This window comes from Colobus angolensis, unplaced genomic scaffold (assembly GCF_000951035.1).
Source record: "Colobus angolensis palliatus isolate OR3802 unplaced genomic scaffold, Cang.pa_1.0 Scaffold20, whole genome shotgun sequence".
NCBI classification, from domain to species: domain Eukaryota; kingdom Metazoa; phylum Chordata; class Mammalia; order Primates; family Cercopithecidae; genus Colobus; species Colobus angolensis.
The window spans coordinates 2,087,651-2,114,852 of NW_012115155.1; the positions used below are offsets into that span (position 1 = coordinate 2,087,651).

Here is a 27,202-nt window from a genome sequence, read left to right on the forward strand (position 1 = left end):
GTAAATTAGCATCTAAGAAACGTATTTTTATTCTACCCATTCTCTCATTAGTATAGGTTAGCTACTCAAATTGGGTCATTTAGTATGCAAACTCTCACTCATTCTTCAAGGTACAATTCAAATGTTCTTCTCTGGGGTCTTCTAAACTCTCTAAGAATTGTTCTCTATTGTATACGCTCATGATGTTTCTAATGTATCATATTAGTTATAGGACTTCTCATATGTTGTAAATATCGCTTTATTGGGTTCCCTTTCACCAGACTCCGAATTCCTACATGTTTTATTCATGTTTGTGATGTTAGCATCACAATTACTTAGTAAATGGATTGTAATAGTTTTAGGAATGGTAAAATGAATACTAAGTCATCATTCTACCAAAGACAAAGTTCTCTGATTTCTGAATTCTAGGTTCCTATTCCAAAGAGTCAGTTCTAGTCATAAATTGTGGGAAATCCTGAGATCCATTTTGCTTTAGATTAAAGAATTTTAGTAAGACGTTTCAATTTGGTTTAAAATTTGTTCTTTATTTTTATTTTGTAATAATTACCATTTGAGTTTCTAATTAGTATTCAGTTCTTTGCAACCTTTGAAAATGCCATGTTTAGTTTAAAAAAAAGAATCCTATTTTTAAAATATATCTCTAACAAAGCCCATTAATTTAGATTCATCATGTTTTTATTCATTTTTTTGAAGGATCAGAGTAACAATGAAATTATGATTGGAGTGATGTCAGGAGGAATTCTGATTTATAAGAACAGGGTACGAATGAATACCTTTCCATGGTAAGAACATCCATTGATACTTTTATGTTTACCACTGTATTATCAAATATAATAATTTATATTAAAGACAGTGGCTGTTGAACTATTTTAATGTTGTCATTTTACTTGTGAGATAAATTTTATACTTTATCCCACTTGGTTAGAACCTACCAGAAGACACCAAAATAGTTTATTTCAAAATTACTTATTAAAAATTCTTACTTATGAATTTTTCTTGTATGGAATTTTTTAAAGATGATCAGAGTTTTCCAGTCTTTTTAACAAAGATTTGCCCCCAGGGCAAACTATTTTACCAGCATCTAACCAATGTGAGTTTTATCAGAGTTTAACCAAAGTGGTAGAATGGAAATACCCAATTTAGACCCCTCCTGCTTTCTTATCTCACCTAAGGAGGGGTTGACCTGAGAAGCACCCAAGATTGCAGCCAAGAGGCACAGACCACTAAACCACAGAGACCTAATTACAGGATGAAAGAATGATTCCTCCCTATTCCACACCTTACTGCCACGTCAACATGGCTCGTAAATAATAACAGGGAATCACAACTAAAATAACTGTAAGGCTGAGTCCCTTAGGGAAACCCAAAGACAGCAGGGATGTGAAAAACAAAGTTAGAGAAAATGATAACCTCTGACACCTACAGAGTGTTTACACAAACATTAAACATAGCCTTATGCCTTGCCAGGTCTACATAAAACTTCACACCAAAGGCATGTTTATTTATTTCTTTTACCCACTATATCATATCCAGCATTTAGCAAAAAAAAAAGGCGGAAACACAGTTTGAAGAAACAAAGCAAGGATGAGAACCAGACCCAGATATGGAAGAAATTTTGGAAGTATTATACCAGAACTTTAAAATAACTGCAATTAACATACTAAGGGAAAAGTATATGGAAAAAGTGTATAATGTACAAGAACAGATGGAAATGTAAGCACAGAGATGGAAACCTTAGGAAACCTTATGAGGAAGAATTAAACAGGAATGCTAGAAATCAAATGCATTGCAACAGAAATAAAGAATGCCTTTGGTCTTATCAGTAGATTATACACGAGAAAAAAATGAGTGATCTTGAAGATATGTCAATAGAAACTTCAAAAACTGAAAAGTGATGGGAAAAAGGAATTAACAGTATTTCAGACGTGATGGTAATAAAGAGAGAAAACAGAAGAAATAAATATCTGAAAAAATAATGGCTGATAGTTTTCCAAAATTCATGACAGCCACCGAATTGCAGATCCAGAACGTTCAGAGAACACCTAGCAGGTTAAATAACCCAAAAATCCACACTTACACATATCATAGTCACGCTGCAGATAATCAGAAAATCTTTTAAAGAGCAAAACATAAAAAGCACATTTAACCCAGAGGAACAAGATAAAAAATATGTTGTATTTCTCTTCAGAAACCATGTAAGCAAGAAGAAACTGGAGTGAAATATTTTGGTTAAAGTGTTGAAAGAAAAAAACCCACCACCCAGAAGTCTATAGCAAAGTTATCCTTCAGAAGTTTAAGAGAAATAAAGATTTTCACACACACAAACAAAAATTGGTGGAATTTGTTGCCAGTAAACCTGCCTTGTGAGAAATGTTAAAAGAAGTTCTTCACAGAAAAGGAAAATAATATAAGACAGGAATCTGGATCTACAGAAAGAAAAGAAAGCAGGGAGGGAGCTTCAAAATGGCTGACTAGAGTCACAGAGGCACTGGTGTCTTCCACAAAGTGGACCAAATCAGCAAGTAGATAAACACACAATGAATAGAACATTTAAAAAAGAACAGAAGAATTCAGCAAGGAAGTGACAGGGAACCTCTGAGACACAGAAGGAGAGGGAAGCAAAGTAGCCTGCCTAGCCAGGATCACCTGAGAGCCAGGAGGAATTGCCCATTGCAGGGAAAAGGTAAGCAAGAAATCCTGAATAGTTCACATTTGCACCAAAGATTACTGCAGTCCTACTTACATGAGAGAGCCCCTTGGCCCTCATGGGCCATGAGACTAGCATAGGGTGCTGCCTGAAGTCCACACCATGGCATTGTTTCAGAGAGGGAGTTTGCACTCCCTCTCCACACCCCCTAAAACCCAGGCAGTTGCAACACAGTGCCATTTTGAGAGCTCAGCCCCCGTCAGAATACATCCTGCAGTGAGGCCCAGTAGCTCCTGCATTTCCACATCTCTCAGACCCCACTGACAACCCTCCGTGTCCACACAGAGGGCTGCAAAGTTGCAGTACTAACTGCACCCAGGATGCAGCTTAGGTCCTCAAAACTGTATCTCTTACATTGTCATTCACCCTGGGAAATGGGCAGTGTGGTGTGCCAGGGAGGCTTTACCCATTTACCCATTGTAAAGGGAGATGAAGCATGTGCTTACCACAGCCTCAGAGTTGCCTGCACGGGAACATTACCATTGACAGCAACTCATCGTCCAGCAGCAGGACCACTGTACAGCTGCACGTGCCTTCAGGGAGGCTAAGGACTGGCCTACCTGAGCACACCTTCCAGGGACATGGACATTTACATGCCCTGTCCACCGTCACCAGTGACAACATTGAGGGCCTGAGCACAGGACCATCTCAGCTGCTGGCATCTGTATATGTCATTCAGGAACCTAGAGATTGACCTACCCCACTTACAACTGTGAGGGCCCTCACACAACATCCAAGGGCCTGACAATAGAAGTGCCTCGCCCTCAGCCACCATCTCCAGGCACTGTTGGGGTCTAGGCATTGGCTGGCCATACCTGCAGCTACTGACACACACACACACCTTTCGGGGGCTCAATAATGGACCTCCCTTGCCTGCCACTGGCACCTGTGGGCACCTCCCAGGGGCCCAGGAACTGGCCCCTCCACCCTGCCTCTACCACTGCCGTCCCCCACATGCACAGCTCAGGACCCCAAGGGGTAGCCCACTGATACTACTGGTGCCATGCATACCACCTGGAGACCCAAGAACTGGCATGCCCAGCCTGCCATCACCACAGCTGGTGCCCCCGAACCAGCCTACCTGGCATTTCCATGCCCAGTACAGCTTCACCACAGCCTCTACACCCTAAGCCACTGAGGAACTCACAGACACCTCTGACACTGATTAGAGCCAAATAAATAATGTGAAGACTATGCTACTTCACCCACCCAGAACCAAAGCCAGAGCACCCTATCCAATCCAGCCAACACTATAGGTACATCAGAAGAAAAAGTTTGTTCCTATTACAGCCAATTCATAAAATTGGAAGAAGCACCTGTTACACCAGATGTTCAGATACCAACGTAAGGACAGAAGAAATAATGAAATGCCTGAAAAATAAAATAATGATATTTTTAAAATGCAATGAGATATAAGACAGCTTGACAATACAGAGATATCAAGAAAACAATTCATAATCTGAATGAGAAGTTCAGCTGAAAGATATTTAAAAAAAAAAAAAAGCCAACAGATCTTGGAACTGAGTTCAGTGAATGAAGTAAAAAATACAGTAGAAAGCATCAACAATAGACTAGATTAAGTGGTAAAAATAATTTTGAACTTGAAGACAGGTCTTTGGAAATAACCTAGTAATTTTTGTCAAAGGATAAAAAAGCCTGAATGACAAATGGAACACTGTAAAGCAGCCAAATATTTGAATTTTGAAAACTTCAGAAGAGTTGGGCAAAGGCGTAAAAAAACCTATTTAGGAAAATACTAGCTGAAAGCTTCCCAACTCTTGCAAGAAGTAGAGACATTAAGATACCAGGAGCTCAAAGAACCCCACAGACATTCAACCCAAAAAGGTCTCCTCCAAGGCACTTTGTAGTCAAATTGTTAAAAATCAAAGACAGAAGTCAAAAAATAGCAAGAGGAAAGGATCAAGTCACACATAATGGAATCCCCATCAGACCAATGGCAGATTCCTAATCAAAAACCTTACAGGCCAGGAGGGAATATGGTGATATATTCAAAGTGCAGCTAAACCAATAAAAATGCTGACTGAGGATACATCACGCAAGCAAATCTCTCCTTCAAAAATGAAGTAGAAATAAAGTCTTTCTCAGATAGGCAAAAACTGAGAGAATGCATTGCCACTAGATGGATCCTATAAGAAATGTTTAAGGGAGCCCATAATGAAAATGCACAAAAGTACAAAATTCCCTGGCAGAGCACATAAGATACATCTAGAGTAGATGAGAAAAAGAAAGGAGTCAAAGGTTATTACTACAAAAAAAAAAAAAAAAAAAAACAAGCACACCAAATAATCAAGGGAAACAATAAGAGTGGATGAAAGGAATAAAGGATATACAAAACAATCAGAAAATAATTAGCAAAATAACAAGAATAAATCTTTACATATCACTTAACAACATTGAATGTGTATGGTTTAAATTCCAATTAAAACTTAGACACTGGCTGAATGGATGTAAAAAATCAAGACTCAGTTCTATGCTGCCTACAAGAAACTCAACTTCACCTATAAAAAAGCACAATAGACTAAATGTAAAGGGAAGGAAAAATCCCATGTAAATGGAAACTAAAAGCATACAGAAGCAATTATTTTAGACAATATATACTTTGTAAAAAACCATAAAAAGAGACAAAGAAGGTCAATATCAAATGATAAAGGGATCAATTCAGCAAAAGGATATAACAGTTGAAAATATGTACCTAACACTGGAGCACCCAGATATATGAAGTAAATATTGTTAAAGATAGAGAAACAGACTCCAGTACAATAGTAGTTGGGGACTTCAGCACACTAGATTCACCACTGGACAGATCATCTAGACAGAAAATAAACATTGGACTTAACCTACACTATAGACCAAAGGAACCTAATAAACATTTAAAGAACATTTTATCCAACAGCTGCAGAATATGTATTCTTCACCCCAGCACGTGGAATACTCTTCAGGAAAGACCATATGTTAGGCCACAAAACAAGTCTCAAAAAATTTTTAAATACTAATTATATCCAGTATCTTCTCAGACCACAATGGAATAAAACTAGAAATCAATAACAAGGAACTTTGGAAACTGTACAAATACATGGAAATTAAACAACACTCTCCTGAAAGACCATTGGGTCAATTAAGAAATTAAGACAAAAATAAAAAAAGTATTGAAACAAAAACAGCAACATAACATACTAGAACCTATGAGATACAGCAATAGCATTGCTAAGAGGGCTGTTTATAGCAGTAAATGCTTACCTCAAAAAAGTAGAAAGAGCTCAAATAAGCAGTTTAACTATACATCTCAAGGAATTAGAAAAGCCAGAACAAAGCAAGCCCCAAATTTAGTAGAAGAAAAAACAATAAAGATCAGAGCAGAACTAAATCAAGTAGAGACTGTAAAAATAATACAAAGGATCAACAAATCGAAGCTTCTATTTTTTGAAGTGATAAAAATCAACTAACAACAAAAAAAGAAAAAATTATCCAGGTGTGGTGGCACACGCCTGTAGTCCTGGGTACTCAGGCGACTGAGGCAGGAGGGTCACTCGTGCTCAGAAGTTCATCCTGGGCGACAGTGTGAGACCTGCCTGAAAAAAAAAGAAAAGACAGAAAAAACTGCTGGCCAGTGTTCCTAATGAACATAGATGCAAAATTCCTCAACACAATACTAGCAAAGCAAATTCAGTGCTCTGCGAAAAAGATACACACTTTTCACGTATCTCCATGTGATCAAGCGGAGTTTATTTCCAGGATGCAAGGATAGTTTAACATACAAATATCAGTAAGTGAAATACTTTACATCAACAGGTTGAAAACCAAAAACCATTGAGTCATCTCAGGAGACACATAAAAAGAATTTGATAAAATTCAACATCCCTTCATGATAAAAAAAAAAAATTCAACAAATTAGATATAGGCGAAACATATCTTGACACAATCAAGGCCATAAATGACAGTTCCACAGCTAACATCATACAGAACAGGTCAAAGCTGAAAACTTTTCTTCTAAGAACTAAAAGAAGACAAGGACGCCCGTGCTGACCACTCTTATTCAACATAGTACTAGAAGTCCTAGCCAGAGCAGTCAAAAAAGAGAATGAAATGAAGGCCATCCATATGGGAAAACAGGAATTCAAATTGTTCTTCTTTGCAGAAAACCTGGTCATAAAGAAAAGCCTAAAGACTCCACTAAAAGTCTCTTAGAACTATTAAATGAATTCAGTTAAGTTGCAGAGAACATAATTAATGTACAAAAATCAGTTAGGTTTCTATACACCAATAATAGCTGGAAAAGAAATCAATAACGCAATCTCATTTACAATACCTACCAAATGTTATATACTTAGGAATAAACTTAACCAAGGAGGTGAAATATTTCTACAACAAAAACTACAAAACACTGATGGAAAAAAATTGAAGAGAACGGAAAAAAAAGTAGAAAAACATCTCAGACTCATGAATTAGAAAAATCAATGTTGTGAAAATGACCACACTACCCAAAGCATTCTACAGATTCAATGCAGTGTCTGTCAAAATACCAATGACGTTCTTCACAGGCATAGAAAAAGCAATTCTAAAATTCATATGGGTGGGGAGCCAGGTGGCTCACACCTGTAATCCTAGCACTTTTGGAGGCCAAGGCAGGAGGATTGCTTGAGGCCAGGCGTTTAATACCAGCCTACACAACATAGCAAGACCTGTCTCTATAAAAAATATTTTTTAAAATTAGCTGGGCATACTGGCATGTATTTGTAGTCCTACCTACTCTGGAAGCTGAGGTGGGAGGATCACTCGAGCCCAGCTCTTTAAGGTTGCAGTGCCACTGCACTTCAGCCTGGATGGCAGAGTGTGAGACCTTGTTTCTATTAAGAAAAAAAAATCATATGGAACCCTAAAAGATCCTGAATAGCGAAAACAATACTGAGTCAAGAGAATAAAGACGGAAGACATCAAATTACCCTGTGAAGCTGCAGTATTCACAACTGCATGGTACTGGTATTAAAATAGACACATACACCCAACAGAACAGAATAGAGAACACAGAAATAAATCTGTGTTTACCATAAATGGTACTGAGTACCCTTTACCATAAATGGTACTGAGAAAACTGGATATCTATTGCAGAAGAATGGAACCAGACCATTATCTCACTATATACAAAAATCATCTCCAAATGGATTAGAGAGTTACATGTAAGACCTGAAACTATAAAACTGCTAAATGAACATAGAGGAAATGCTTCAGAATATTGATCTAGGCAAACATTTTATGGGTAGGTGTTTAAAAGTACAGGCAACAAAAACAGAAATAATCGAATGGGACTATCAAACTAAAAAGCTTTTACACAGCAAAGGAAACAATTGACAGAGTATAGAGACAGCCTACAGAATTGGAGAAAATATTTGCAAATTGTACATCCAACAAGGGCCTGGTATCCAGAATAACAAGGAACCCAACAGCAAAAGCCAGCCTAATAATTCATTTTTTTAAATAAACATTTCTCAGAAACAAAGACATGCAAATGGTCAAATTGAAGGTTTGTGGCATCCCTGCATCAAACAACTCTGTTGGTGCCATTTTTCCACCAGCATGTGCTCACATTGTGTCTTTGTGTCATATTTTGGTATTTCTCACAATAATTCAAAGTTTTTTTATTATATATGTTACGGTGTCAGTGATCTTTGATCTTAGTATTGTAATTGTTTTGGCATGCCACAAACCACATCTACATAAGACAGCAAACTTAAGTGATAGATATTGTATTAATATTGGTTCTTTCTGCCCCACTGACTGGCCGTTCCTATCTCTCTTCCTCTCCTTGGAACTGCCTGTTCACTGAGACACAACAATATAGAAATTAGACCAATTAATAACCCTTCAGTGGTCTGTAAGTGATCAAGTGCAAGGAGGAGTTGCACTTTTGTCACTTTCAATCAAAAATTAGAAACGATTAAGTTTAGTGAGGAAGGCATGTCAAAAACCAAGACAGACCAACAACTAGGCCTCTTGCACCAATTAGCCAAATTGTGAATGCAAAGGAAAAGTTCTTGAAGGAAGTGAAAGTACTACTCCATTGAACATCCAAATGATACAAAAGTGAAACATCCTTATTGTTGATATGAAGAATATTTTAGTGGTGTGGATACATGAAACCAGCCACAACATTCCCTTAAGCTTAATCCGGAGCAAGGCTCTAATTCTCTTTAATTATGTGAAGACTGAGAAGAGAGGTGAGAAAGCTGCAGAAGAACAATTTGAAGCTAGTGCAGGTTGGTTCATGAAGCTTAAGAAAAGAAGCCGTCTTCATACATAAAAGTTCGAAGTGAAGCAGCAAGTTATACATAATAGCTATCTAGCTAAGTGACGAATGGCTACACTAAGCAACAGGTTTTCAGTGTAGATGAAACAGCCTTCTATTGGAAGAAGATGCCATCTAAAACTATCATAGATGAAGTTAATACCTGGCTTCAATGTTTCAAAGGACTGACTGAGTCTCTTGTTACAGAATAAAGTTGAAGCCAGTACTCATTTACCATTCTGTAAATGCTAGGTCCTAAATCTACCCTACTTGTGTTCTAGAAATGGAACGTCAAAGCCTGGATGACCACACATCTGTTTACAGCATAGCTTACTGAATATTTTAAGCCCATTGTTAAGTTCTACTGCTTAGAAAAAGATTCCTTTCTGAATATTACTGCCCATTGACAATCAATGCATCTTGCCACCCACGAGCTCTGTTAGAGATGGCAAGGAGGTTCATGTTTGCTGCCACAATATGAATTCTGTAGCTGATGGATCAAGGAGTAGTTTTGACTTTCAAGTCTTTTTTAAGAAACATATTTTGTAAGACTGTAGTGGCCATTGAGGATGATTTCTCTGATGGATCTGGGAAAAGTAGGTTGAAAACCTTTTGGAAAGGATTTACCATTCTAGATGCCATTGAGAACAGTCACGATTCATAGTAGAAGGTCAAAGTAGCAACGTTAACCGGAATTTGGAAGAAATTGATTCCAACCCTCATAGATGACTTTGAGGGGCTTAAGACTTCAGTGGAGGGAGTAACTACAGGTGGGGTGGAAATAGCTAGAGAACTATTATTAGAAGTGGAGTCCGAAGATGAGGTAGGGGATGAATTGCTGCAATCTCATGATAAAACTTGAATAGATGAGGATTTGCTTCTTATGGAAGAGCAAAGAAAGTGATTTTTTGAGATGGAATATACTATTGGTGAAGATGCTGTGAGCATTGTTTAAATGACAAAGGATATAGACTATTTCATGATAAAGCAGCAGCTGGGTCAAGAGGATTGACTGTTTTGAAAGTTCTGTTATAGGTAAATGCTATCAAATAGCATTTGGCAATGTGGTCTGGCAAGACCCTCCACTAACAAAAAGATTACAACTCCTGAGGGCTCAGATGATGATTAGAATTTTTTACGAATTACTCTGATTTTTTATTATACCAATTGTTTTCACTATAGTATATTGAACTCTTAATAGACTACAGTATAGTGTAAACATAACTTCTATATCCCCTGAGAAACTAAAAAAATGTGTGACTCACTTTATCGCAGTATTCGCTTTATTGTGGTAGTCTGGAACTAAGCCCTAAGTATATCTAAAGTTTGGCTGTACCAATATCCAGAATGAAAGGGGATATCATTACAGACCCTACATACATTAAAAACATAATAAAATAATATTGTGAGCAGATTTGAATATTTGAATATTGATATGGCTTGGCTCTGTGTCCTGCCTCCCCACCCCACTGCCACTATAATCTCACCTTGAATTGTAATCCCCATAATCCCATGTGTTGGGGTGGGACCAGGTGGAGGTGATGGAATCCTGGGGGTAATTTCCCATAATCCCCATGTGTCAGGGGTGGGACCAGGGAGGTGATGGAATCCTGGGGCCGTTTCCCGTAATCCCCATGTGTCAGGGGTGGGACCAGGTGGAGGTGATGGAATCCTGGGGGTAATTTCCCATAATCCCCATGTGTCAGGGGTGGGACCAGGTGGAGGTGATGGAATCCTGGGGCCGTTTCCCCTCTGTGTTCTCCTGATAATGAGTGAGTCTCATGAGATCTGATGGATTTATAAGCATCTGGCGTTTCCCCTGCTTGCACGTCTCCTTCCTGCTGCCTTGTGAATGAAGTACCTTGCTTGCCCTTTGCCTTGTGCTGTGAGTGTAAATTTCCTGAGGCCTCCCCAGCCATGCTGAACTGTGAGTCAATGAAACCTCTTTCCCCAATAGATTACCCAGTCTCAGGCATGTCTTTATTAGCAGTGTGAGAATGGACTAATACAAATATCATTAATCCATTTCACACTGTAGATTAAATTTGCAAATTCCTTGAAAGACAAACTAAAAAATGATCTGAGAAGAAAAGACACTTGAATCGATCTGTATCAATTAAAGAGGTTGAAATTGTAATTAGAAACCTTTTGAACATTTGAACTCCAGGCCCCTTGTTGTGGATTCTGTCGAACATTTGAAGTAGAAGGCCAATTCTACATAAGCTCTTTTAGACAATAAAGAAGGAACATGTTTTATGTGATTATTACCTTGATGTTAAAACCAGGCTAAGACCTTACAAGGAAAGAAAACTGCAGTTACTCATGAACATAGATGCAAAAATACCTAATAAAAGTTTAGCAAATTCTATTGAGTAATATATAAAAATGACAATTCATCATGTTCAAATGGGGGTTATTTTAAGAATGTAAGATTGGGCCGGGCGCGGTGGCTCAAGCCTGTAATCCCAGCACTTTGGGAGGCTGAGACGGGCGGATCACGAGGTCAGGAGATCGAGACCATCCTGGCTAACACGGTGAAACCCCGTCTCTACTAAAAAATACAAAAAAACTAGCCGGGCGAGGTGGCGAGCGCCTGTAGTCCAAGCTACTTGGGAGGCTGAGGCAGGAGAATGGCGTGAACCCGGGGGACGGAGCTTGCAGTGAGCTGAGATCCGGCCACTGCACTCCAGCCTGGGCGACAGCAAGACTCCGTCTCAAAAAAAAAAAAAAAAAGAATGTAAGATTGCTTTAACATCTGAAAGTCGATCAGTATAATTAACCATATTATTATAATAACATAGAAAAAACATTTGAGCATTTCAATAGATGCAGAAAAAGAATTTGACAAAATTGACTATGATAAAAAAATAAAGACATAGCTAACTATAAATAAGAGGCACTTTCCATTTTGATTAAGGGCATCTACAAAAAATCTGCTAATATTGTACAAAATGGTGACAGTCTTAATGCTTTTTATGTAAGATCAGGAAAATATATGCTTCGTGTCACTACTTCTCTTCAGCTTTGTACACCAGGTCCTTACCAGTGTTTTAGAAAAGAAAAAGGAAAAAAGAATAAAAGGCAAACAAATGGGGAAGAAAAAAGTATAATGGCTTTTCTTGTAGATAAGAATATGCATATAGCGATTGGCTGAAAATAAAGAGATAAAAAGGTGTACCATGCAAGTAGTAAGCATTAAGGAGACTAGAATGAATGTATTATTATAATATATACAATGGTCTAACCAGTCTAGAAAACTGTTCTATAGTTTCTTAAAAAGTTAGAAATATATCTACCATATGACCTAGCTGTTTCACTCCTACCTAGTATTTGACCAACCGAAGTTAAAGCAACTGTTCGTACAAAGACTTGCACACGTGTTCAAAGTGACTTTATTTGTAATAGCCAAAAACTAGAAACAACTTAAATATTCGTCATGAAGTGATGGCTATTTCCGTCCATGTTGTGATATATCCATAGAATGGAATACTCCTCGGCAAAGTGGAGAAAATATTTAGTGAAAAACACAATGCAGATGAATCTCTAAATAATTAAGCAGAGTGACAGAAGACAGATGAAAAGTACATACTCTATGCTTCGATTTATATAAATTCTAGAAAATTCAATCTGTAGGGACAAAAAGTTGGTCAGTGGTTACATAGGCGGGATGGGTTGCTGTGTTGGAGTTCTAGAGGAGGATTACAGTGTGGCAGAAGGAATCTTTTGGAAATGATAGATATGTTCACTATCTTGACTGTGATGATGGTTTGATAAGTACATACATATGTCACACTTACCAAAGTATATACTTTAAATATGTTCATTTTGCATGTCAGTTACACATAATAAAATGAAAAGGGAAAATGAAAAGATGCATTGGTGGTATAATGGTGAACCTAGCTGCCTTCCAAAACCATGTGAAAGTTAATCAGTAAAACAGTATAAAATAGTTATATGATATAAAATAGTTATATGATCTACTGGAATTGGCATTCCAGTAGAAACAAAACTTTGGACAAGTAGCAAAAAAATATTACAGTAGAGATAAATCCAAGTGTGTTAGTTATTATCAAAACTGTAAATGTGCTGGATATTCATATTGAAAACATCAAACTGAATTTTTAAATAACTTTATTGATACAATCTACATACCATAAATTTGCCTATTAAAGTATACAATTTAGTGGTTTGTGGTATAGTTTCAGGGACAGCATCACCATAATCTAATTTTGAATCATTTATATTACCCCTAAAAGATAACCTTGTAATTATTAGGAGTCATTCCCTGTTCCTTTCTCTGCTTTTTATTTGCCAGAAGTTTTAGACAATCACTAATCACTATCATATATCTCTATAGATATGCCTATTCTATATATTATATTAATATTGAATGAGATCATGTGCTATGTGGTCTTTTGTGATTGATTTTTTTCATTCATTTTTGAGGTTCATCCACATTGTAGTATGTATCCATTTTGCTTTCCCCTTTATTGCGGAATAATTTTCCATTTTATTGTTATACCACATTTATATCACCAGTTTTTTCCGCTTTGGTGCTAGTAAGAATTATGTTGCTCTGAACATTTGTACAAGTTTTTGTGTGGGCATATGTTTTCATTTTTCTTGAGTGTATGTATCTAGGAGTGGAATACTTGGGTTTGCTAAACTATTTTCAAACATGGCTGCATCATTTTACGTTTTTACCAGCATTGCATGTGGGTTTAATTTCTCCAAATTCTCACCAGCACTTGTTATCTGTGTTTTTTATTATAACCATTCTAGTGGGTATAAAGTAGTATCTCATTGTAGTTTTTATTTGCATTCCCCTGCTGGCTAATGATAATGAGTGTCTTTTCAAGTATGTGTTATTGTTTCATATATTTTGGATTATTCAAACTGAATTTTTAAAAATCAGTCTGAGCCAGATGCAGTGGCATATACCTGTAGTCCCAGCTACTCAGGAGGCTGAGGCAGGAGGATCACTTGAACCTAGGAGTTTGAGGCCAGGCTGGGCAACATAGCGAAACTGTGTCTGTAATAGGATACATTTTAAGATGACAAAGGCAAACCTTAAACTGAAATGTAAAGTCAGTGTAAAAACTCTGATGTCATGTGAAAAATGCGTAGTATGTCTCATGATTTATTAACTACTGGAAGGGATTGTTCCAGTTAAAAAAAAAATCAATCTTTATACTGTTTACAAGAGACATACCTAAAATGTTATACAAAATGACAGAAACATTGAAAAAGATAAACCAGGCATATAGTAGCCAAAAGAAAACGGTTATAGCTATATTACTGCTATATAAAATAGATACTGTTTGAAAGATTTTTAATTTGTACATTGGTAAATTTCTGAAAAAAACTTTGTAGAAAATACAAGTCACACAAAATACATCTATAAGAAAATAAAAGTTATATAAAATATACATTGTACTACAGAGAGCATTTAGTGAAAAGATTTTTATTCATTGATTGATACCTTCCTGGGAATTTTTGAAATTAAGGTGATTTGAAACGACCTAGGTTTCCTTTCTCTTGATCATTTAGAAATGAACAGTGTTTTTTGTTGTCTAACTTCTGAAATATCAGTATGTCTTCATAAGATTTCTTGAATTGAGGCACCTGGCTTTTTTTTCCATAAATACAGTAAATATTTACTCTTTTTTTTTTTTGCTTCTGGAAATAATGCCCTCTCTCTATGACAGAATATTTTTCCCATGTTGTTATATCCCTGTCAAGTGAAAGCTCAGTATCCAAAAGTAAAATACAAAATTTTCAAATCAGAAGCCTAAACCAATCTCTTCTTCCCTACTCTGGACACGCATGCTTGAAGTTGACTCATGCATTTGCCTCTTCAAGTGATTGAAGTGTGAGAAGTTTATTCTTTGAGAATGCTGAGAGCTTCTTGGATAGATAGGGCCATAAGCCATGAAGATTCAGACTTAGAATTATCATGAAAATATTTACTTAGAAGATTGAGACAGGATCCTGAAGGACATTTTGCTCAGTAAGATCAAATCTCTTTAGTCTTATTACCTTTATGTCTTAAAGTTTAAAAAGACTGTGTTTACTTTGTTACTTATTATATGGTTTGAATGAGGTAAAATGACTTGACTTGTACTGATTATACTAATAAGGCTTTGGGAACTCTTACGGCATTATGTGGGTTGCATTTCAGAAGAAAGGTGGTGTAGAAAGGTAAATTTTTTAAATTTAATGCTTTTTAAAATTAAAAGTGTTTTTAGGGTTGTTGCGTAAAATAATTAAATCTTACATTTTTCCAAGGCTTGCTTATAACTTTGCAGAGAGTAAACAACTAAATTAGTGATATTTTTTGAAATTTTAATTTGTGACATCTGTTTTTAAGTGTTTCTGTAGATACAAAATTTTCCTCAGTTGAACACACATACTAATTATTTTTTCCACGAAGCACCAAAAACTTTCAATTCTTTATGTACTGTGTGTATGTATATATGATAAAATGTTTAGGTATTACTAAATATACATGTAAAATATTTTTTGTAATTTGTTAATATTTTTATCATTATGCAATACTTTGAATAATTTATTCTGTTTTGTCCAGGTTGAAGATTGTAAAAATTTCTTTTAAGTGCAAACAGTTTTTTATTCAACTTAGAAAAGAATTGGTGAGTACTGATTTAATAATTATTGATGTAAATGAAGCCTTTTAAGAAATACCCATTCATGACAGAACTTTCCTATTAGTACAAGTGAAAGTGCAATTAATACTATGGATAACTGCCTACTGAGGTAATGAATTCACTTGTTATAACAAAATGTACTTGTTTTTCCAGTGTGTATGTGGTTCTCATTTAAAGTTCTTCTAGATATTCCTCTTGCTGTTTCTCGAGCTTAGAAACTGATTTCTCACACATGACGTTCATTGAAAACCTTGGGGTCCCTGTATGGAGGGCAGCAAATGAGCATTTCATATATCCCTTTTCCCCTACCAAATCTATAATACTTCCTTTCGTATATAAGTTCATTTCATTTTAGGGGAGCTGAGTGTTACAAGTTCATGAACTTATAACACATTGCCTCCCTTTGTTGGAGTGGAATGGCTTTATATATTAAAAATAACAAATTGAGTTGTCATGGAAAGTACAGTGTTGGAAATAATTTCATCTTGTAAATGATTTTATCTGTTTCATTAAATCAAACTAACCTTATCCTTTGATTTACATTATTTCTTAGAAATCTGAGAAATCTTGGCAAATTATGCAGATTTCAAGATGATTGTATATGTATGTGTGTAAAATGTATTTAAAACCTTAAAAATGTCTTTGGGGCTGTCCACAGTGGCTCAATCCTGTAATCCCAGCACTTTGAGAGGCTGAGGTGGGAGGATCACTTGAGACCAGAAGTTCCAGACCAGTCTTGGCAACATAGTGAGACACTATCTCTACAAAAAAAAAGAAAATGGAAAACAAAAATTAGCCAGGTGTGATGATGTGTGCCTCTAGTCCCAGCTACTCAGGAGGCTGAGGTGGGAGGATCTCTGGAGCCCAGGAATTCAAGGCTGCAATGAGCTATCATCACACCACTGTACTCCAGTCTGGATAACATAGGAAGCCCCATCTCCAAAAAAAAAAAAAAAAGCTTTTGGCTACAGTGGTGCCTTCTACCTGTTATCTCAGCTACTTGGAAGGCTGAGGTGGGAGGATAGGTTGAGCCCAGGAGTTCAAGGCTGCAATGAGCTATGGTTGTGCCACTGTATTGCAGCATGGGCAGCAGAGCAGGACACTACTGCCTCTTGAAAAATAAAGTCTTTGAATCAGCTCTGTTGTGTTGATGTACTAAGTGATTAAAAACTGTGGTTTATCATTGATGTTCATAAAATATAGAGGGATTTTTTCAAGAGAATTTTTATTGAAATAAAATATAATACCAAAAATGTGCATATTTTAAGTACACAACTTGATGAAGTGAACATATCCATATCAGCACCTCCAAGATATGTAGATATGTACCTCCTTCTAATATGTAGAACTTTACCAGCACCCGAGATGCTTGAAATGTTGCTGCTGGAGCTGATGCCCACTTCCAGTCATTAAGCTTCCTGGAAGGTAAACATTACTCTCATTTGTATGACCATGGATTAATTTGCTTATATTTGAACTTTAAAAAATGAAATTATACAGTTGTTGTCTTTACTGTCTGCCTTCTTTCCCTTAACATTTTTTGTGAGATTCATGCATATTGTTGCATATAACATTAGTTTGTTTCACTTACGTATGGTATTCCTCTGAATGACTATGCCATAAATTATTAATTCATTCTGCTGTTAATGGACAGCTTTGCCATTTCCAGGTTGGGGATATTATGACTCATGCTGCTAATGGAAATTCTTTTACATGTTTTAAAATTTAGCTGATTAAAATATAATACTGTTATCTGGAAACCAGAGGGCAAATATTTTACTTTAAGTAATCATAGATGGCACTGTAGAAGTCAACTTTTCTAATTTAACTTCTAATAATATCCCATCATAATACTATTGTTATTAATAATAGTTATAATATCCAGGCTTTATTGAGAACTTCCTATGTGCCTGGTAAAAGACCGGTCATTTTCATATCACTGAATCCTCACTCTCATTTTCTGAAGTAGTGTACCTGTTAAAAGTGTGTTTACCAATAAGTGATAACAGCAACAGTATCTAACTGACAATTGATTAAAGACAGTATACAGGGATCCTTTTGTAGTTCATAAGCATGATGATTAGATTTTCATGCTATTGGGTAAGATATGCCTTCCTCAGACTTTGTTACAGCACAGGCACATTACAACCTGTCTGATAGGAGAAAAGAAAGTAAAGATGGTACACAGGCCAGACACGGTGGCTCACGCTTGTAATCCCAGCACTGTGGGAGGCTAAGGTGGGTGGATTGCTTGAGGCCAGGAGTTCAAGACCAGCCTGGCTGATATGGCGAAACCCCATCTCTACTAAAATACAAAAAAATAGCTGGATGTGGTGGCACACACCTGTATTTGCCATTGCTTGGGAGGCTAAGGCACAAGAATCTCTTGAACCAGGAGGTGAAGGTTGCAGTGAGCCTGTATCGCGCCACTGCACTCCAGCCTGGACAACAGAGCAAGACTCCATCTCAAAAAAAAAAAAAAGAAAAATAGACAGTATACAGGCTTACTCTGCAGAAGATGACCTTGTTAATGTCGTCTTTCTAAAACATCTCTTTGTTTTTAAATACCCAAACTTCATACAATATACTTATCTCTCAGTACAACTTTTTTTGTGTGTTGTTTAGAAATTGGGCTGGAAAAATTTTTGTTACATTTCAAATATAATGATAGAATATGGAAATTACTTACAGACTTTTTGAAAAGTATACCAAGTGTCAAAATGCGTGAATATGTATGCATCTTAGATGCTGATAGTGAGAAGCATTAGTGCATCATAGTAGCTGAGACATTTTCTATTACTTTGCATAATGTTTATGGCATATGGTAAAACATATAAACTATATATGTTAGTACAAACAAAACAGCTATTAACCATAACTAAGACTTAATTTTCTGGTAATCAAGAAGTGATGTTTTAAGCGTATTTCCTTCTAATATGATAGTTTAATACTTTATACATGGGCTATTGTGTATTAGTCATGGGAAATATCTTAATGAACTTTTGATGGGCAAGAATTTCTTTAACCGGACATAGAAGGAAGCCTTCATACTCTTAAAAGACTGATGATTTGGACTGTGTTAAAATTAATAACTCTTCATCAAAAGATATCACTAAGAGAGTGAAACAGTATAGAACATTATGTAATACACACAGAATCCTTGGTTTTATATGCATCTTGATAGAAATACATGCCAGTGAATTAAATAGACACTTCACAATTGAGGATATCCACGTGGCCATTAACATTGAACCTCAGTAATTATAAAGGAGGTTCAAAGTATAACCAAAATATGCTACCTCTACATACACAACAGAACAGTAAGGGGAAAGAGATTGATAAACCAGTAATTCGTGAATATATGGCACATATGCTACTGGTGGGAGGGAGTGTATATTGATCTACCCATTTTGGAAAACTGTTGGGCATTATCTACCAAAGCTGAGCATATGCGTACATCATATGACCCAGCAACAAAAATGTGCATATGTGTACACCAGAGAACATACAGGAATATGCATGGCTGCATTCTTCTTATATCCCCAAACTAGAAATATCAAATGTCTATGAACAGTAAAGTGGATAAGTTAACTATTAAATTCATTATAATAGAGTATTGTGGAAATGAGTGAATTGCTGCTTCACAAACTTTGAATTTATATCAGAAACATAATGCTGAACAAAAGCCAGACCTAAAGACACATATGTGTGATTCCATGTATGTACAATAAAGTTCAAAAACAAGCATGACTATTCTATGGTGATAAAGGCAGAAGAGTGATTAACTTTGGGAAGGTAATCTGGTAGAAAGGGGAGATAAAGGATACTTCTGCGGTGGTAGTAACGATCCATTTCTGGAACTGGGTAAAAATTAAATGGTTGTATTTATTGTGTGAAAATCAGAGCTGTGCAATTATGGGATATGAATGTTGCTATATATGATTTACTTTAATGAAATTATTTATTTAGAAATCTGTACCAGTGTTGAAGAAAATGGAAAATTATTTTAGTGCTAATTTTAAAATTTGAATTATGTAATAGTGTTCAGAGCTGCTGAATGTTCTTATTTACAATCTCGACAGATAAATTAGAATATTGTTAAAAGTTGTGATGTTATATTTTAACTTTTAATTTATGGCCTAGAATTATATTTTGAAACAGAGTCATAGCTAATGTTGAAAACAGATACATATTGAAAGTTTGAGCTCATTTCTAACTATGATCTAAGGTACAAGTTCCTAAGAGTTGTAATATGAATGAACAAGGCCAGCACGGGAGCCCATGATGTAATTCCAGCACTTTGTGAGGCCAAGGCAGGTAGATCACTTGAGGTCAGGAGTTCAAGACCAGCCTGGCCACCATGGTGAAACCCCATCTCTACTAAACATAGAAAAAGTTAGCTGGGTGTGGTGGTGCATGCCTTTAATTCCTGCTACTCGAGACCCTGAGGCTCAAGAGTCACTTGAACCCATGAGGCGGAGGTTGCAGTGAGCCAAGATTGCACCACTGCACTCTAGCCTGGGTGACAGAGTAAGACTCTGTCTCAAAAAAAAAAAAAAAAAAAAAGACTGAATTAGGTCCAGATTTTGCAGGCTTTTCCGTATACTTCATTGCCTTTTTATTGGATAAGCAAAAAAACCTAGATAAAAGATCCTGTAGATTCTATCTATATCATTAACAAGTTTGTGTTTAGAAGGCTAGAATAATTTGTCTGTCAAAAGTAAATTAAATGGAGCATTAGATCCTGACCTTTTTTTGGTATTCTCTGCATTTTGTCATTTATTACAGCATGAATCTAGAGAAACATTATTGGGATTTAATATGGTGAATTACAGAGCATGTAAAAATTTGTGGAAAGCATGTGTAGAACATCACACATTCTTCCGTTTGGACAGACCACTTCCACCTCAAAAGAATTTTTTTGCACATTATTTTACATTAGGTTCAAAATTCCGGTACTGGTAAGTATTGCTTCTGTGTTAAGGCTTTATTGTTGGGGTTTTTTCCTTTCTTGAAAATAAAGATATAGTTTATGGAACCATACAGCCTTTGTTACACATACTTAACTGAGTCAAAATTCCCATGGATTGCAACCTCTGTATCAGTATCATTAAAAAGTTCTATCGGTTCTTGTGATATACTGCAGGCTTGAGAAGCCAGTTCTGTTTTCTATATTTCCTGGTCATTATGTTCTGGAGTAAATTAACTACATTTACTTATTTACAATCAAGACAGATGACATAATTTCTATTGTGTCTTTATTAGATATTTACTTAAAAACTTTTCTTTGTTCTAAGACACCCAAGATATCTTCTGCTTAAAACTGTATAATTATTGGTTTTTTAATTTAGAATTTAGCATATTTTTGGGTTGTCAAACCCTTTATTGTAAAGAGTTTAAAATAGTCACGAGGCAAAATCAGATTTAGTCATTGAACAGTAACCCCAGGTTCCATTTCCTAAAATTGTTTTATTCTTGATAGCTTTTATTTTTTCCTGAAGGCAACAGATCTTTGGGGAATAACTAAATCTGAAGAAGCTCTGATTAGTTTTACCTATGGAATTATTACAAGGCCCAAGAAAGCTAGTTTTTAAGTGGAACCTGGTAAGAATCACGTAGAAAGTTACTCATTATCTTTTAGTAAAACAAGTATTATTCATTCTTGTTGGTTTATGCTTCACAAAATAAGATTTTTCATCTTCGATAAATAAAACCCTTGTCCAGTCGCAGTGGCTCACACCTGTAATCCTAGCACTTTGGGAGGCCGAGACAGGCGGATCACCAGAGGTCAGGAGTTCAAGACCAGCCTGGCCAACATGGTGAAACCCCGTCTCTACCAAAAAAAAAAAAAAAATTAGCCAGGCATGGTGGCGGGCGCTTGTAATCCCAGCTACTCCGGAGGCTAAGGCACGAGAATTGCTTGAACCCAGGAGGCAGAGGTTTCAGTGAGCCGACATCTTACCATTGCACTCCAGGCTGGGTGACAGAGTGAGACTCCATCTCAAAAATAAAAATAAAATAAAAAAACCTTGACCATTATGTGTTAAGATTAATTCATGTTATATGTTCATGAGAAAAATGTTTAGATGTTCCCAGAAAAGATTTAAATTGTAAACCTAAACATGTATAATTGCCTAATTTGTAATGTCAGTAAAAATAACAGTATGAAGCTTAGTACAGGATATGTCACTTAAAATGCATGACTCCAACCCCAGAAAAATTAGTAAAAGTGGCTCAAAAGTTCAGTAGTAACAAACAGAATTAGAATATTTTTAACCAAACAAAAGGCACAGTAATTTCCTAAGCGGTTTGCTGTCATGTTTAACTCCTTTTTTTGCCTTCCTGAAAGCAATTTTGAGCAAAGTAAGGTAACAGTACTTGCAAATTTAAAAGTAAATAGATGGAAGGAGAGAGTGTCAGATCTATAATGAAAGTCAAGGAAAAAGCAAAGAGGCTTACCTACTGTTAATAAATCTCAGCAAGGACAGAAGAAATCTCCACGGCTTTATGTGAAATGAGAACAGTACAAACCCTAAAGATACTATTTCAGTGAATTTAATTTCTGATTGATTACCAGGGTAGTTATACAAGGACTACTCTTACCCTCTGTTCAAATTCTCTTTTCTCCCCTTTGTCCTTGCGAATGTGACATAAACACACACCATTTAATTTAGATACAAAGAAATGAGTAGGACTAATATCAGTCTTCAACTATAATGCAAGCAAGTCTCAGACAAGATGAGAAAAAAAGTCAAGAAAGTTACCCAAACCGTAACAAAGCAAACAAAGTTTACATATGGTGACTTCAAATACAAAAACAGTTGGAAAAACCTGTTTGGGAGGAAATCATTACTGAAACAGAAGGAAATTTGTACCATAAATATTAATAAAAGCAAGTTCAAGGACAGTCTGATTTAAAAAAAAAAGATCAGCCGGGAGGGGAGCAACACCTGCCATTCAGAAGGCTGTTACTGCCCTTGGGGAAGATGGCCTAGTATTGACAAATTTTACATGTTTTTCAACAAAACTGAGATTAAGGACTATTAAATGGGATATGTACATTTTAGAAAGTTGAACAATTATTTTAACAGCTTTATTGAAGTATAATTGACACATAAGAAGTCATATTCAAAGTTTAAAATCTGATGTTAGTATGATGAATTACTTTGATTGCATTTCAAGTGTTAAGCCAGCCCTACATTCCTAGGATAAACCCCACTTGGCAATGATATCCTTTATATATATTGATTGATTCACTTTGCTAAATTTTGTTTAGGATTTTCGCATATGTGTTTATGAGGGATAGATCTCTGTAGTTTTCTTTCTTACAATATCATTTTCAGATTTTATCATGTCAGGGTCAAATTGGCTTCATTGAACGTGTTGAGAAAATACCATTTTCTGGAAGAGGCTGCATAATAATAATATTATTTCATTTTTAAATGTTTGATAGAATTTGCAAATTAGTTCATCTGGGGCAGGAGTCTTATTTATAAATAGGAAGGTTTTGAACTTTCAAATTCTTTAATAGATAAGGCAATTAAGGTTTTGTCTTTCTTCCTGAGCAAGATTTGGTAGTTTGTGTCTGTCAGCAAATTTATCCATTTCATCTAGATTGTTGAATTTATTGGCACAGAGTTTGTAATATTCCCCATTTCTTTTTAATCTCTAGAATATATAATAATGTTGCTTCTCTCATTCTTGGTATTGGTAACTTGTGTCTTCTTTTTTCCTTGATTAGTCTGCTAGAGGTTTATCAGTTTTAATTAAATATTTTTAAATAATGTAGGCCAGGCATGAGGGCATGTAATCTCGGTGCTTTGGGAGACCAAGGTGGGAGGATTGTTTGAGACCAGGAGTTCAAGTCCAGCCTGGGCAACATAGGCCGACCCCTGTCTCTACCGAAAGTTTAAAAATTAGCTGGGCTTTTTGGCATGCACCTGTAGTCCTAACTACTCAGGAGGCTCAGGGAGGAGGATCAGTTGAGGCCAGGAGTTCAAAGTTACAGAACTATGATCAGGCCACTGCACTTCAGCCTGGGTGACAGGGCAAGACCCTGTCTCTTAACAACAACAAACAGTATGTATGCCAAATAAAACTTATGTCTTCAGGCTTATATTACTTGTGGGCCATCCTTTGTCAACCAAGTCCTAAAGACAAAAACATGACCAAAAAATATTGAACATGATCACATTGCCATTCAAGTCCAAAATCAACATATAGAAATTATCCAATATGTAAAAACTCAGAGAATATAACATCTCCAAGACCTTCCTGAAAACATTTATTGAGTAGTAAAATTCAGCAAACCAGGAGATAAATCAGAATAACCGAAGAAGAATCCTGATAAAAAGCCCTGAGAGTGAAGATTAAATCCTCTCTATATAGAAACAATTCTTGACAACCATGAGAATTATAACTGCAGAATAAAATTAAAATAGTATAAACTTTGCCAAAGTAGAATAAATAATGTAACTTAAAAAAAAAAAAAGAAGCAAGGGACTAGTGGGAGGAAGTGTTTGAACCCTTAAAGTTTGAAACAATTTTAGACGTTAACACAGTGCTTCTTAAGGTTTTCTTAATCTTTTTTTTTTTTTTTTTTTTAATGAATGGCAGTCTTTTTTATCTTTTATTTCACTGGAAACCAGTTTAATTTTTTTCATGGAAAGTGGCATATATACCATAATTACATTGTAATAAAATTATTGTGTCTGTATGTCTAGCCTTTTTAATGTTTATATACATGAATTTCAGAATGATTTTTACCTGCTTATAATGGTGATGATTTCTTTATGGATAGGACTGTGGCTAAAAACACTTTTTTTGTTCTTTTTATATTTTTCTATGTTGCTTGAATAACTTATAATAAGCCTATATATATAGAGAGAGAGAGAGAGACAGAGACAGGGGGAGAGAAAGAACTTTCTCATTGCTCAAAAGATAAGTATCTTACTGTGAAAGTTTAGTGTTCTGAAACTGGAACAGTTTTTCATTTCTGTGGTAATGATAATACTGAACCCCTAGTGTCTGTATTATGGACAATATGAAATATAAGACTTTCTCTCGTTAATTTTTTAAAAAAATGTTTGTTATGAAATTTAACTTCTTACTCCAGCCTTTTGAGTAAGTGTCCCATTTGAATCTTCTTCACTGGAAAATTAATGTATCATCAGAGTTCAGTCAGGGAAACAGAAAGCCCTTTTGGTATTTCAAACGAAAGCAATTTAATTGAAGAAATTAGTTACATGGTTGTTGGAAATGCCGGGAAAGCAAAAGGGAGGAAACATGGTTATGGAGAAACAAACAGGAAGAAGGGGTAATGCCTAAAATTCAGATGCATGGGTCACCCGTGGGCTGGAGTCCACAAACCTACACCTGCTACTACACTGTTAGAGCTCTGTTTCCCTGACTGAACTCTGACTGATACATTAATTTTCCAGTGAAGCAAAGTCACTCTGTATCTTGCAGAGAAGTACTGCTTTAATCAAGGGTGGGACCATCTACAGGATGCTTTTTCTCACTATGCCCTATCCCCATAACCATTAAAGCAGCTGCCAGCAGCTACCAGTTTCCTGCTCTGCCTTTCTCCACTTTCTCATCTTCCACCAGTACCTTCTAAAAGCAGAACCTAAGGCAAAATAATCTAGAAAATGGAATTTGTTTATCATAGCCCTTTCAAAACATAGGGCACAGGACAGGATTGGGCCTATGACAGCTCACACATTAAATTGTATATACATAATCGTATATATTTATAGTTTTAAAAAGTTAAGCTTTGCGTTTGTCGTTCTTAAGAACTTTAAAACATATCCAAAGCACTTTTTAATCATCAAAATGATTAGACGTCTTGTAAATGAACTAGGAATGGGAGCATAAAAAATGGTAGCTGGACACAGTCCTGTCCCTAATGAGTATGCACTAAATAAACTTTTTTTCCCTTCATAATAAGCAGTGGTGGAGAATACTGGAACTGTTCTCATACTTAAAATGTTGAAATGCTCTTTTGACTGACAGATGGTACTGGGACTGTCAGATCTATTACTTTCTCCACCAGTCTCTTTATGTACATATCCTTATCTCTGTTCCAAAGTATCCAGAGGATTAACATCATTATTCTAATGTGGAAATACAAAACAGTGATGAACTTTAATGTACTACTTCCCTCTTAGAGGAAATACTTTCTTAGGAAAATTCAACTTGAAGTTTACTTCTCATTTTTCCATTAAAATCTCATAAAAGTGTCATTCAATTCATATTTACTGATCTTTATCCATGGAAAATTGTCTTAAAATTGCTTGCTTAACTATGGAAACTGGCATTTGGCTGTTTTTATATGCATTAGTTATCTATATTTGTATATGGTTACATTTGATATACCGCAAATTTATGTTCATTCACAGTTAAGTAATGAGAATGTCTCAAGTAAATGCTCTGAGAACTTTTATTAACAAATTTCATCTGAACACATTGGTGTATACCTCAAAAGAAGATCAGTTTCTCTCTATCAACAATTTCCCTCTAGACAAATCAGCTTGAAAACAAATCTCCTAGTGCCGAACCCCCACCATTTTTCTGCCTCAGTTCCTTCCTCTAAACAAAAATCTGGAGCTGTTCTGTGTCTGGACATGGAGGGAGTTGAACACATCTTTCTTCATGAATGGGAGAAATGTAACTAAGCTTCATTCATCCAGGCAGAATTGGAATGTTGTCCGTCTTTTTATTCTCTGCTTCCTTTTCTCTGCTAGAAATGTCTTGTCTCTTAGGAAATTATACTATAATCATGTTATGTGTTGTCATTTTATCTTATAGTTCTCTTTAAGACTTTATTGTTGTGCATATTTATATATTTCAGTGGGAGAACTGAAGTCCAGTCAGTTCAGTATGGCAAAGAAAAGGCAAATAAAGACAGGGTATTTGCAAGGTAAGCCAAATTTGTTTCATTGTCTGAATTTTTTAAAAAAGATGGATTGAGTTTACTAAAGTTTTTCTAAATATTTTTTCTTAAGTTTTTCTAAATATTTCAAATTTTTGATTACAGAATTATCACTATTCTTTAACAGTAAATAATGTTGAGGGAATGATAAACTAGCTTGTCTAGTTTATTGATTCATTTTTTATATGAACATTAATAGTGTGCCAGGCATTGCAGCTCTGAATAGGCTGATCAGATATTATGTTATTAATATAATATTTTGTTCAAGGTTGCTTTCCTTTTTTAAACATTTTTGAGAAATACAGTGACTTATTTCATGTTATCAAGCCATTTCCCTATTTATTTAAATTATATTGTTAAGAGATAAGTTGTTTTATTTTTGTTTACCATTTATTGTCTTTATTTCTTTAGGGTCTATCATAGTCAATTTGCCCTTCTTTTTTTTTTTTTTTGGTTTTGGTTTTTGTTTTTGTTTTGAGACGGAGTCTTACTCTGTCACCCAGGCTGGAGTGCAATGGCCCAATCTCAGCTCCCTGCAACCTCCGCCTTCTGGGTTCAAGCGATTCTCCTGCCTCAGCCTCCCTAGTAGCTGGGAT

The 27,202-nt window shown here is 35.8% G+C and overlaps 1 protein-coding gene across 2 annotated transcripts in view; it reads left to right on the top strand.

Annotated features, from left to right (window-relative positions):
• The window catches only part of PTPN4 (protein tyrosine phosphatase, non-receptor type 4 (megakaryocyte)), a 230,060-nt gene that overhangs the window by 153,456 nt on the left and 49,402 nt on the right, over positions 1–27,202 (top strand). For both annotated transcript variants that reach the window (XM_011941633.1, XM_011941634.1), the window contains 4 exons: positions 694–782; positions 15,595–15,658; positions 20,462–20,634; positions 26,526–26,594. In XM_011941633.1, coding sequence (XP_011797023.1) covers positions 694–782; positions 15,595–15,658; positions 20,462–20,634; positions 26,526–26,594 — 395 coding nt within the window. The remainder of the gene's footprint in view (positions 1–693; positions 783–15,594; positions 15,659–20,461; positions 20,635–26,525; positions 26,595–27,202) is intronic.